General features: G+C 34.3%; 1 protein-coding gene across 8 annotated transcripts in view; it reads right to left on the bottom strand.

The window, feature by feature from the left end:
* Window positions 1–13,516, bottom strand: part of LOC133542027 (solute carrier family 2, facilitated glucose transporter member 1) — a 37,720-nt gene extending 24,204 nt beyond the window's left edge. The window contains exons 1-5 of one of the 8 annotated variants that reach the window (XM_061885819.1): window positions 13,143–13,499; window positions 12,942–13,073; window positions 6,181–6,238; window positions 2,599–2,780; window positions 2,342–2,486 (exon numbers count right to left, since the gene is read on the bottom strand). Coding sequence is in view for 1 of the 8 variants with exons in the window: in XM_061885811.1 (XP_061741795.1) it covers window positions 2,343–2,486; window positions 12,942–13,073; window positions 13,143–13,326 (460 nt within the window). In the remaining 7 variants the exon portion in view is untranslated. Of the gene's footprint in view, window positions 1–2,341; window positions 2,781–6,180; window positions 6,239–12,937; window positions 13,074–13,142 lie in introns of those variants that run through there. The other 7 variants (XM_061885817.1, XM_061885814.1, XM_061885818.1 and 4 more) reach the window with 7 other exon arrangements.
* Between the last annotated feature and the right edge of the window lie 1,027 nt (window positions 13,517–14,543).

Raw genomic sequence — 14,543 nt, 5'->3', positions numbered from 1 at the left:
TTCTGAATAAAAACTTTGCCATACCCAATGTAAATTAACATACAGCTAACTTGACAAGTGGAGCCTTTCTTTTGAGTGATTTCTGTCAGGGACACTTGCTTTGTTGGCATGGAAAATGACAGCATGAGTATGCCTGTTTACCCACCAGGTGTTTGAGCCCATTTTACGTGACGTGACAGAATTTAGTCGGGATTTGACTTCCCGACCAACAACATTCATGCTGACTCAAATGCAGCATCTGCCATCAATAAAGTCCAAACTACCGGCAAATCAGGAAGGTTTCCTACAGCCACATCTGTTCGTGCTAGTGTTTTCCTAATTATAGAAAGTTATTTGACAACACCCAGGGCAGCCACGCCGTATGGAAAGGATTCCTGGGTGTATCTGCATCCAATGCAGTCTGCTGAAAATGACGGAAAGCGCCACTCGACATAGCAACTTACACTGTGGTCAAACTTGGGATTGCCACAAAATTTTAGGATAGTCTACACTCTAAAGTCAAGGCCCCCTGCCACATCATTTTATCCGGCCCGCAAACACCTGGAAATGATATATGTCAATAAAGTACTTCATATTTTCTCACTAAATGTCATTGATTTTTTTCATTTTGACAGAAAAAATAGATGTACTGCTTGAAATTGCATACCTTTTAAACTTTAATAGTATCCAATATGTCAAGAAAAATTACAGTATTGTCATACTTTCGGAACATGTTTTTGTCTGAATGAAAATACTTAACTTTACATCAAACTACCCTTCAATTAATACAAATGACAATAAATGTTACGATGCTCTTTACAACATTTTACTTTAAATGGAAAAAAACTGCTACTGTTTTTTGTGTAAAAATTCTGTTGACTGAGCTGGCAGTTTTTGACTGTAAAATCTTGTTTTAAACGGTGTATTACTGTAAATCGGGGGTGTCCAAACTTTCTCCGCATAAGGGCCACACACGGAAACATGTAAGCATGCGGGGGCCATTTCGATATTTTTCATTTTCAAACCATAACAAAATATATGGATTTTTTTTTAATCCTTAAGGCTTCTGGGGAGCATAGAGGGTCTCAGTCACTAAAATGTTAAAATTAAGTCACATTATTATTTATTTAATGCTTACCGTAAATATCTAAATCAACTTGAGGTTGATATAAAGTAAAACAAATAAGGTTTTATGATTTTTCTGTCAAAGACAACTTTGTTTTTTATAGTAAAACTGAAATATGCAGTATTTAGATAAATAGTACTTTATTGATTACTTCAGGAGAGTTCCTTTATTTAGCAATTAAAGCCCTCAAAGATCAATATTTTTGAATAATCACAGTGAAAAGTTCAATAAAATCCTACTCAATATATTTGAGATCCCCACTCATAAAGTGATACATTTTTATTAGGTTTTTTTTTACTTTTAAAACCTAAATTTCAAGATCAACTTCCGATATATTTGTGGATTTTAAGTTTGAACTATTATTTTGTCGGTTTTATGCTCTTTTGTCAAAACTTTGATATTTTTATATGGCAACCACACAACATATGCAATATTTTTTCTACATAAAACATTTTTAAGTGATGATTTTTAAGTAATAATTCATTATAACATTGATTTTTGTGTCCTTTTTTTTTTTGGGAGCAATGGAAAAAAAGAAAATAAAGACAAAAGGAACCAAAAAACTGCCTGCATGGCAGCTTTGTGTCAACATTGCCACTTTTTTAGTTTTTGCAATACTATCAATTTTGCTGTAAATGGAAATATGGTACATTTGCTACAAAGACTTAGAGCTAATAAGAAAATAACGTGTACAGTTTTTCCATGAACAATATCATATTGTAAAAACCAATGTCAAGTTAACAGTCAAATTCTGGCAACTAAGCTGCCAGCTTTTTCCGTAAAACCTCCACAAAAACAGTACAGTTTCTCTAATTACTATAAAATGTTGTGAAAAAAACAACCAAAAAACCCCGCTATATTTTACAGTATGTAAAAATTTAAAGTTTTTACCGTAAAACTGACAGTCTACTTAAAAAAAATTCTATAATTAACAATGAAATCTAGTTCCCCCCAATTTGTCATGTTTCATGTGTCAGGGGACATGAGAGACCAACTAAAAAGAGGCATTAAATGGAGACTATACTACAACGTGGACAGAAGCAGTCAGACTGGAGGTCATTGCCAAATAAAACGGGCCTTTAGCACAAAGTTCAGTCCACCCCCGACGGGAATCAGCACCAGAACCACGGCAAACCTCTTTTTTTCCCGCCCCTTGTCCGAGATCCGGGATGCAAATGTAAACATAATCCTCACCTGTGCTGTTGACTCTATTTCAAATGTAAACATAATCCTCACCTGTGCTGTTGACTCAATTTCCCTCCAGACAGTGAAAAGTGTGGGAAATAATTGCAGGCTGAGTTTCCTCCGCTATCTCCCGGTCTGGAAGGTGGCTGCCATCCTCGTCCTGAGCGTGTCCACCTTCTTGTCCGTGCGCTGCACCCTGGGAAACACACACACACACACACACACACACACTTGACGTACCAGTTAGTCCAGTGATGAAGTCACATGCAGCTGCTGAATTTGTGGCTTGCGTGATAAAATGACACCACCTTCTCCTCTTCCCGTGGACCGGCTGATTTGCAGCCTGGAGCCTTGAGCGGAGCAGGTCTACTCCATCCCGGCGAGGGGACACACACGTGTTTCGCGGCCCAGGTGTGACGCTGAACCTTTCCGCAGCTATTCCCTGCCACTCCACTACGAGTTTTTTTTGTTTTTCTTTTACAAGCGATTTCTGCAAATAGAAAAAAAAAGAAAGCTCAGTTGCAAGAATTTGATTGTAAAATGTACTTTTTTTTAACTGAGAAAACTGCTTTTTACATTAAAATTCTGGCCACTGAGGTGCCAGTTTTTTTTTTACGATAAAATCAAAAACTGTAGATTTTATGGTGTATTACTGTAAATGGCAAAAGAATACCAGAAGCATTTTACTGTGAAATTAAAAATAGTTTAGTGAATATAGAAAACTTTTTTTTTTTATTGTAAAAATCTGGCAACCGAGTTGTAAAATTGTACAGATGTTTTTTTTTACAGTAAAAAAACTGGAGGCTCGTTTTTTTTACAGCATATAAGTGTAAAAAAACCCAAACAGTACAGCTGTTAGTACGGTAAAAAATTGGCAGCTCATTTGCAAGATTTTAACTGTAAAAAGCACATTTTTTACCGAAAAAACTGCTTTTTCACGGTAAAATTCTGGCCACCAGCTGCCACTTTTTTTTTCTTTTTACGGTAAAACAACAACCGCAGATTGTACGTCATATTACTGTAAATAAAACAGTTGCAAGAATTTGATTGTAAAATGTACTTTTTTTTAACTGAGAAAACTGCTTTTTACATTAGAATTCTGGCCACTGAGGTGCCAGGTTTTTTTTTTTACGGTAAAATCAAAAACTGTAGATTTTATGGTGTATTACTGTAAATGGCAAAAGAATACCAGGGTAATTTTACTGTGAAATTAAAAATAGTTTAGTGAAAATAGAAAACCTTTTTTTTTTATTGTAAAAATGTGGCAACTGAGTTGTAAAATAGTACGGATGTTTTTTTTACAGTAAAAAAACTGGCAGCTCGTTTTTTTTACAGCAAATAAGTGTAAAAAAAAAACAAAACAGTACAGCTGTTATTACGGTAAAAAATTGGCAGCTCATTTGCAAGATTTTTACTGTAAAAAGCTAATTTTTTACTGACAAATTTGCTTTTTCACAGTAAAATTCTGGCAACCAGCTGACAATTTATTTTTCTTTTTACGGTAAAACAACAACCGCAGATTGTACGTCATATTACTGTAAATAAAACAGTTGCAAGAATTTGACTGTAAAATGTACTTTTTTTGTTTTTACTGAGAAAACTGCTTTTTACATTAAAATTCAGGGTACTATGCTGCCAGTTTTTTGTTGTTGTTTTTTTTACAGTAAAAACAACTGTAGATTTTATGGTGTATTACTGTAAATGGCAAAAGAATACCAGAGTTTTTTACAGTCAAAAACTGGCATCTGAGTCAATTATTTTACCGTACAATTTAAAGTGTTGGTTTTTTTTTTTACAACCTATTTATTACTATAAATGAAAATTATAATTATTCTTTTTTTTTTTTACAGTAAAAAACTTACAGCTGTTTCAGGGATTTTACTGTCAAATTAAAAATAGTTTTTAGTGAAAATAGAAAACTTATTTTTTTATTGTAAAATTCTGGCAACAGAGTTGTAAAATAGTACATATTTTGTTTTTACAGTAAAAAACTGGCAGCTTGTTTTGTTTTTTTGAAGCATATAGCTGTAAAAAAAAATAACAATACGGGTGTTGTTACGGTAAAAAATTGGCAGCTCGGTCGCACGATTTTTACTGTAAAAAGCACATTTTTTTACTGAGAAAACTGCTTTTTCACAGTAAAATTCTGGCAACCAGCTGCCAGTTTTTTTCTTTTTACGGTAAAACAACAACTGTAGATTGTACGTCATATTACTGTAAATAACAAAACAGTTGCAAGAATTTGATTGTAAAATGTACTTTTTATAACTGAGAAAACTGCTTTCTACATAAAGATTCTAGCCTCTAAGCTACCAGTTGTTTTTGTTTACAGTAAAAACAACAACTGTAGATTTTATGGTGTATTACTGTAAATGGCAAAAGAATACCAGTTTTTTACAGTCTGCAGGAATTTTACTGTCAAATTAAAAATGTTTTTTTTAGTGAAAATAGAAAACTTTTTTTTTTTACCGTAAAATTCTGGCAACTGAGTTGAAAAATTCTACAGATGTTTTTTTTTTACAGTAAAAAACTTGCAGCTCCGTTGCAAATATTTCACCATAAAAAGTACAGTTTTTTAACAGCATATGACTGTAAGAAACACTGTACAGCTGTTAGTTAGTACGGTAGAAAAATTGGCAGCTCAGTTGCAAGATTTTTACTGTAAAAAGTCATTTTTTTACTGACAAAACTGCTTTTTCACGGTTAAATTCTGGCAACCAGCTGCCACTTTTTAATTATTTTTACGGTAAAACAACAACTGTAGATTGTACGTCATATTACTGTAAATGGCAAAACGGTACCACAGTTTTTTACGGTAAAAAGTTGCTGTAAAACAGTCATTTTCACAATTTATCTACAAGCCACAAACAAAGCCCGTAGGGCCGTGTTCTTAACTGGAAAACCAGTATGTAGTGTTGTGTAGTGTTGTGTAGTGTAGTGTAGTGTAGTGTTGTGTAGTGTTGTGTTGTGTAGTGTTGTGTAGTGTTGTGTAGTGTTGTGTAGTGCTGTGTAGTGCTGTGTAGTGTTGTGTAGTGTTGTGTAGTGTTGTGTAGTGTTGTGTAGTGTTGTGTAGTGTTGTGTAGTGTTGTGTAGTGTAGTGTAGTGTAGTGTTGTGTAGTGCCACGCCCCTTCTGCAAGTTGCACCAATGTGATCATTTGGAGCCTCGAGGACTTTCAAATGAAGTTTGTTTATTTTAGCAGCGATGACGACTAGAACCTGGAGGCATGTCACTCGGAACTCGGACCAAAGACACCAGGGATGTGACCAGGTTTAGACCAGGGATCTACTCCCAAGTGGGCCGGACTGGTAAAATCACGGCACAATAACTTAACAATAAAGATAACTTCAGATAGTTTTGGTTTTGTTTCAAAATAGAAGAAGCACATACTGAAAATGTACAAATCATAATGTTTAGTTGACACTGACATGTTGCGGTCATATTGGGTCTGTGAACCTTGCGTTTTTTTTAAATTTCCAATCCTGAAAGGCAAATCAGAAAACAAAGTTTGGGCCGTTTTTTCGATCAATTGCCACTTTTCCAGGAAGTTCCCATTGAAAAGAATGGGACATTTTTTAAAGTTCCACAACTCCCACATATTTGATCCGATTCAAACTGTTCCAACTTCAAAATACTCAGCCTGCTCCGGAACTAAGTGCTTTCTTCCAACAAATATTTAAAAATTCCCGGATTTCCTAGAATTCCCATTTTTTAGGGACATTTTCCCCATTCAAAATGAATGATCCATTTTTCAAACGTCCACATTTTTCAACCAATTCAAACCATTCCACCTTCAACACATTCAATTATTCCTGGAAATTCAAACTACCATTTTTCCACTTTCAACAAATTTCCGGGAATTTCATGTATTTTTCTAACTTTATTGCCTACCTTTTTTAGTGCGATGACTCCTTTCACGTTTTTCAAGAGTTCCGCCGTCAAAACATTCCTTAGTCATGACAAAAAACAAAGTTGGTTTAAGAAATTGAAAAATTCCAGGACCCCATAATACCATTTCTACAATTAAAAATGTTACTACTTCAACATTTCTAAACCAATTTGGAAAATGCCAAAACAGCAACCATTTCAACTCGATCAGAAAATTCCATTTTGTGTGACCATTTTCTAAAAAAAAATCCCTCTTTTCCTGGAATTTCCAAATGTTCATGAAATTCCCATTGAAAAGAATGGGACATTTTTCAAAGTTCCACAACTCCCACATATTTGATCCGATTCAAACCGTTTCAATTTCAAAATATTCAGCCTGTTCAGGAACTAAGTGCTTCCTTTCAACTAATATTTAAAAATTCCTGGATTTTCTAGAATTTGCAGTTTTTAGGGACATTTTTCCCATTCAAAAATGAATGGGCCATTTTTCAAACTTGCACCATTTCCACATCTTTCACCTGAATCAAACCATTCCAACTTCAAAATATTCCACTCATCCCGGGAATATAAACATCCATTTTTCCAAGTTAAAAAATTATTCCAGGAATTCCCATTTTTTCAAACCCTATTTTTCAAACCATTTCAAGCGTTCCACCATCCAAACATTCCTCTTAATCTGGACAAAAAACGAATTATTTTTTTTAACTGGAAAAATTATTGGCTTTCCCGAAATACCATTTCTACAATTAACTATGTCACTACTTCAACATTTCTAAACCGATTTGAAAAATTCCAACACCAACCATTTCAACTCCATCAGAAAGTACAATTTTGTTTTACCATTAAAAAAAAACAACATTTCCTCTTTTCCCGGGATTCCAAATGTTCATGAAATTCCCATTGAAAAGAAAAGGATATTTTTCCACAACTCCCACATATTTGATCCGATTCAAACTGTTCCAACTTCAAAATACTCAGCCTGTTCAGGAACTAAGTGCTTCCTTTCAACAAATATTTAAAAATTCCCGGATTTCCTAGAATTCCCAGTTTTTAGGGACATTTTCCCCATTCAACCGATTCAAAGCATTCCACCTTCAACACATTCAATTCATCCTGGAAATTCAAACTACCATTTTTCCACCTTCAACAAATTTCCAGGAATTCCTGTTTTTTTCTAACCTTATTTCCAACCTTTTTCAGTGCGATGACTCCTTTCACATTTTTCATCCCACTTCAAGCGTTCTACCGTCAAAACATTCCTTTTAGTCCGGACAAAAAACAAGTTGGTGAAAGAACAAAGAACTTAAAAAAATTCCCGGTTTTCCCAAAATTCGGTAATACCATTTTTCAATTAAAAAACTACTACTACTTCAACATTTTTTGACCGATTTAAACAATTCCAACACCAACCAATTCAGCTCATTCATGCTTTTCTTTTTTAATTCCCACTTTTCACCCAAATTTTAGGAAGTTTCCATTGAAAAGGAGATTTTTCAAAGTTCCACAACTCCCACATATTTTATCCCATTCAAACTGTCCCAACTTCAAAATATTCCGCCTGTTCAGGAACAAAGTGCTCACTTTCAACAATTATAAAAACATTCACAGATTTCCTACAATTCCAGTTTGTAGGGACATTTTCCCCATTCAAAATGAATTATCCATTTTTCCATCTTCCACAATTGCCACATTTTTCTACCCATTCCACCTTCAACACATTCAATTCACCCTGGAAATTCAAACAACAATGTGTCCACTTTCAACAATTTCCAAGTATTCCTAGGGATTTTTCTAACCTTATTTCCAACCTTTTCCAGTGCGATGACTCCTTTCACATTTTTCAACCCACTTTCAGTGTTACACCGTCAAAACATTCCTCGTGGTCAGGACAAAAAACAAGTTGGTTCAAGAACTTGCAAAAATTCCCGGTTTTCCCAAAATTCCGTGATACCATTTTTCAGTTAAAAAACTACTACTACTTCAACATTTTTTGACCGATTTAAACAATTCCAACACCAACCAATTCAGCTCATTCATGCTTTTCTTTTTTAATTCCCACTTTTCACTCAAATTTTAGGAAGTTTCCATTGAAAAGGAGATTTTTCAAAGTTCCACAACTCCCACATATTTTATCCCATTCAAACTGTCCCAACTTCAAAATATTCCGCCTGTTCAGGAACAAAGTGCTCACTTTCAACAATTATAAAAACATTCACAGATTTCCTACAATTCCAGTTTGTAGGGACATTTTCCCCATTCAAAATGAATGATCCATTTTTCCATCTTCCACAATTGCCACATTTTTCTACCCATTCCACCTTCAACACATTCAATTCACCCTGGAAATTCAAACAACAATGTGTCCACTTTCAACAATTTCCAAGTATTCCTAGGGATTTTTCTAACCTTATTTCCAACCTTTTCCAGTGCGATAACTCCTTTCACATGTTTCCACCCATTCAAAGCATTCCACCTTCAACACATTCAATTCACCCTGGAAATTCAAACAACAATGTGTCCACTTTCAACAATTTCCAAGTATTCCTAAGGATTTTTCTAACCTTATTTCCAACCTTTTCCAGTGCGATGACTCCTTTCACATTTTTCAACCCGCTTTCAGTGTTACACCGTCAAAACATTCCTCGTGGTCAGGACAAAAAACAAGTTGGTTCAAGAACTTGAAAAAATTCCCGGTTTTCCCAAAATTCCGTGATACCATTTTTCAATTAAAAAACTACTACTACTTCAACATTTTTTGACCGATTTAAACAATTCCAACACCAACCAATTCAGCTCATTCATGCTTTTCTTTTTTAATTCCCACTTTTCACCCAAATTTTAGGAAGTTTCCATTGAAAAGGAGATTTTTCAAAGTTCCACAACTCCCACATATTTGATCCCATTCAAACTGTCCCAACTTCAAAATATTCCGCCTGTTCAGGAACAAAGTGCTCACTTTCAAAAATTATAAAAACATTCACAGATTTCCTACAATTCCAGTTTGTAGGGACATTTTCCCCATTCAAAATGAATGATCCATTTTTCCATCTTCCACAATTGCCACATTTTTCTACCCATTCCACCTTCAACACATTCAATTCACCCTGGAAATTCAAACAACAATGTGTCCACTTTCAACAATTTCCAAGTATTCCTAGGGATTTTTCTAACCTTATTTCCAACCTTTTCCAGTGCGATAACTCCTTTCACATGTTTCCACCCATTCAAAGCATTCCACCTTCAACACATTCAATTCACCCTGGAAATTCAAACAACAATGTGTCCACTTTCAACAATTTCCAAGTATTCCTAAGGATTTTTCTAACCTTATTTCCAACCTTTTCCAGTGCGATGACTCCTTTCACATTTTTCAACCCGCTTTCAGTGTTACACCGTCAAAACATTCCTCGTGGTCAGGACAAAAAACAAGTTGGTTCAAGAACTTGAAAAAATTCCCGGTTTTCCCAAAATTCCGTGATACCATTTTTCAATTAAAAAACTACTACTACTTCAACATTTTTTGAGCTATTTAAACAATTCCAACACCAACCAATTCAGCTCATTCATGCTTTTCTTTTTTAATTCCCACTTTTCACCCAAATTTTAGGAAGTTTCCATTGAAAAGGAGATTTTTCAAAGTTCCACAACTCCCACATATTTTATCCCATTCAAACTGTCCCAACTTCAAAATATTCCGCCTGTTCAGGAACAAAGTGCTCACTTTCAACAATTATAAAAACATTCACAGATTTCCTACAATTCCAGTTTGTAGGGACATTTTCCCCATTCAAAATGAATGATCCATTTTTCCATCTTCCACAATTGCCACATTGTTCTACCCATTCCACCTTCAACACATTCAATTCACCCTGGAAATTCAAACAACAATGTGTCCATTTTCAACAATTTCCAAGTATTCCAAGGGATTTTTCTAACCTTATTTCCAACCTTTTCCAGTGCGATGACTCCTTTCACATTTTTCAACCCACTTTCAGTGTTACACCGTCAAAACATTCCTCGTGGTCAGGACAAAAAACAAGTTGGTTTAAGAACTTCAAAAAATTCCCGGTTTTCCCAAAATTCCGTGATACCATTTTTCAGTTCAAAAACTGCTACTACTTCTACATTTCCTGAGCGATTTAAGCAATTCCAACACCAAGCAATTCAGCTCATTCAGGACATCCACGCTCTTAATATTACTCCCCAAATTTCCAGGAAATTCGAATTAAAATGAATGGGACATTTTCTCAAGTTGCACAATTCCCACATATTTCAAGCTCTTCAAAGCATTCCAACAACACATTCCACTCATCCTGGACATTCAAACTAACACTTCCCCAAGTTCCAAACCAAATTCCGGGTTTCCTGGAAATTCAACATTCAAACTATTCCCACATTCATACAACATCCCGTCAGCATTTCACTTCAACTTAAGCATTGCAGCGTTCACACATCATCTAGTTTACAGTTGATGCTTTTAAAGCAAGGGTGTCCAAACTTTTTCCACTGAGGGCCGCACACGTAAAAATCAAAGCAAGCGGGGAACATTTTGATTTTTTATTGATTTTAAAAATATATACATTTAGGCCTCCACTCAGTCCCCATAGGATTTTGCTTGAAAAAATATAACAAATGTGTCATTATTCAGTATTATTATTTGTATTATTTTTCAAGTTTTAAATCTCTGGATCAACATTAGGTCATTCTGTCAAAACATTTTTAAAGATTTAAGTTGTATGCTCTTTTTGTCAAAGAAAACCCTGTTTTTAAAAAAAAACAAAAAAACAAAATATGCAATATTTTCACCCCAACATTTTTTTAAGTGGAAAATTTCAGATTATATAAGAATTGGAGCCTTACAAAGGTCAATTACTCATAACAACATTGATTTTAATTTTTTTTTTTTATCTTTGAGCAATGACACTTAAAAACAAATCACAGTAAAATTATTGAGATCAAAAAGGGTCCTCCTCATTGAAGTGTTTGAAAACATAAATTATATATAATTTTACTTTTAACACAATAATCTCGAGATCACATTCAGATCTATCCGTCAATTATAAGTTGTGTTTATATATGGGAAACAAAACATGCAAAATTTCCCCCCCAAAATATATCAAAGTGGAATATTTAATGTGACTTTTTTGGAGCCTAGAATAGGTCAATATTTCATAATGACAGATTTTGATTAATTATTATTTTTTTAAAGAAAGAAACAGCCTGCATGGCAGCTTTGTGTTATTCAAGTAAACATTGCAAAATTGTATTGTTACATTCCACCTGTTTGCGCTTTCATTACACTTTTTGTTTACATTTTGTTTTTAAATCTTATTTTTAAACCGGGCCGATAAAAAGTGACCTGCGGGCCGCACTTTGGACACCCCTGACTTAAAGTGACAAAGTCAACATCCAGTGTAAAGTAATAATGTACACTTTAGTGCAGGGGTCAGCAACCTTTTTGAAAGCAAGAGCTACTTCTTGGGTACTGATTAATGTGAAGGGCTACCAGTTTGATACACACCTCAATAAATTGCCAGAAACAGCCAATTTGCTCAATTTACCTTCAATAAATAAATCTATATACATAAAAAAATGGGTATTTCTGTCTGTCATTCCGTCGTACATTTTTTTTTCCTTTTACGGAAGGTTTTTTGTAGAGAATAAATGATGAAAAAAACACTTAATTGAACGGTTTAAAAGAGGACAAAACAAGAAAAAAATGAAAATTAAATTTTGAAACATAGTTTATCTTCAATTTCGACTCTTTAAAATTCAAAATTCAACCGAAAAAAAAGAAGAGAAAAAATAGCTCATTCGAATCTTTTTGAAATATTTAAAAAAATAATTTATGGAACATCATTAGTCATTTCTCCTGATTAAGATTAATTTTAGAATTTTGATGACATGTTTTAAATAGGTTTAAATCCAATCTGCACTTTGTTAATATATATAATAAATTGGACCAAGCTATATTTCTAACAAAGACAAATCATTATTTCTTCTAGATTTTCCAGAACAAAAATTTTAAAAGAAATTCAACAGACGTTGAAATAAGATTTTAATTTGATTCTACATATTTTCTAGATTTTTCCGAATAATTTTTTGGAATTTTAATCATAAGTTTGAAGAAATATCTCACAAATATTCATCGTAAAAACAGATGCTAAAATCAAGAATTAAATTAAAATGTATTTATTATTCTTTACAATAAAACAAATAAATGTACTTGAACATTGGTTTAAATTGTCAGGAAAGAAGAGAAAGGAATTTAAAAGGAAAAAATGTTTAAAAATCCTAAAATCATTTTTAAGGTTGTTTTTTTTTCTCTGAAACTATCTTTCTGAAAGTTATAAGAAGCAAAGTACAAAAATAAATGAATTTATTTAAACAAGTGAAGACCAAGTCTTTCAAATATTTTCTTGGATTTTCAAATTCTATCTCTTAGAATTAAAAATGCAGAGCAAAGCGAGACCAGCTTGCTAGTAAATAAATAACATTTAAAAAATCGAGGCAGCTCACTGGTAAGTGCTGCTATTTGAGCTATTTTTAGAACAGGCCAGCGGGCGACTCATCTGGTCCTTACGGGCGACCTGGTGTTGGTGAGCCCTGCTTTAAAGTGACTAAGTCAACCTCCTGTGTAAAAAGTGTAAAATAATAATGTTCACTTTAGTGTCTTTCAGTTTTCAACATTGGTCAGGAAAATGTTGTTTGTCAGACAGGCAAAGTGACAATATAACTGTTAAAAAGGTAAGTAGCTCACACACTGATGTTTGCTTTCTCTGGCTCCAAATAACTTTTCTGTGTGACGGATTCTGAGGAGGTGACTTGTCCAGTCCCGCCTCCCGCCTCCCAGGCAGGGACTGGAATAGCAGGTGGAATATAGGCTGCAGCTCCACCTGCGACATCGAAACATAAGCAGTTGAAAAAATAAAAAATATTATTTATCAAGTATCTTTTTAGTTTACTTCGATTTCCTGCGTTGGATGTTTTTCCCGCCGTCGCCTTGGAACTTTCTGGAAACCAAAGTGGCCACAACGCAGACATTCTTACCTCAGCCAAAGAGGTCATGTTTTGTCCTGGGCTTCTTTGTCTGTTTCTCAGCAACATAACAGACATATTTAATGTCAGATAAAAAGAAGAAAAAAGCATGTTATCTCCGACGAGTACGAACACATTCACTTCCTGCTTCCGGCGTTTAAAGCCCCCTTTTAGCCGTTCCCGCGCGCTGTGCAGAGCATTGTGGGAGATGTAGTGTCATGACACACCCGGCCAAAGCTAAAACGCCCTTAATAAAACTACACTCGCCAAGATAAGAAAACACTTTCTTGCATTACCATAATTCTAACGTGGGGAGTAAGTATAATATTTTACATTTTGAGAGCAATCAGAAGCTTCTGGACGTTTCACTTATTTTTGAAGTTCTAAAACAGGGGTGTCCAAACTTTTTCCACTGTGGGCCGCACACTGAAAAATTAAACATGCGGGGGCCATTTTTATACTTTTCATTTTCAAACCATAACAAAATATATGGATCTTTTATTTTATTTTACCTTTAGGGTTCCCTGGGACCATAAAGGGTCACAATCATTAAAATGTTAAAAATAAGTCAAATTATTGTTATTTTTATTATTATTATTTAACGCTTACAGTAAGTCTCTATATGAACTTCAAGTTGAAATAAAGTTTAAAAAAAATAATTAAAAAAAGGTTTCATGGCTTTTCTTTCAAAAACAACTTTGTTTTTTAATAGTAAAAAAAATAAGTATTTGTAAGAAAGAAATCTTGGCGTACATGAAACATGTGTTTATTATTGTCATTTAGTCCTTCAATAAAATACTAGACAACTTGTCTTTTAGTAGTAAGTCAACAAACAAAAACTCCTAATTAGTCTGCAGTAACATATTGTGTCATTTATACACCTATTATTGTATACACATTATGAGGGACAAACTGTAAAAATGGATTATTCATCTACTTGTTAATATCTGCTTATTTTCTGTTTTAACATGTTCTATCTACACTTCTGTTCAAATGTAATAATCACTTATTCTTCCCCTTCTTCGATACGTTATATTAGTTTTGGATGATAAAATTGTCTTTCTGAAAGTTATAAAAAGCAAAGTAAAAAAATAAATGAATTTATTTAAACAAGTGAAGACAAAGTTGTTGAGAGGCGGAGCCGACGGTCCAACAGAGCGGTAGGGCACGCTGGAGCCCGGCCCAAGATGGCGGAGAGAAGGCGGAGAATTCGTGCCGGGAGCGACGCCGCAGACGAGATCAGGTGCGTGGGTCGCGCACCTGGACACAATCATTTCTCCTCACGATGTATAAAAGGGGAGAAGGAGGAGAGATCGAGGCAGGAAGAG

The sequence above is a fragment of the Nerophis ophidion genome, linkage group LG24, assembly GCF_033978795.1.
Source record: "Nerophis ophidion isolate RoL-2023_Sa linkage group LG24, RoL_Noph_v1.0, whole genome shotgun sequence".
Lineage (NCBI taxonomy): Eukaryota > Metazoa > Chordata > Actinopteri > Syngnathiformes > Syngnathidae > Nerophis > Nerophis ophidion.
Note: the sequence above shows the minus strand (reverse complement) of the source record. Positions and strands in the feature narration are given on the sequence as shown.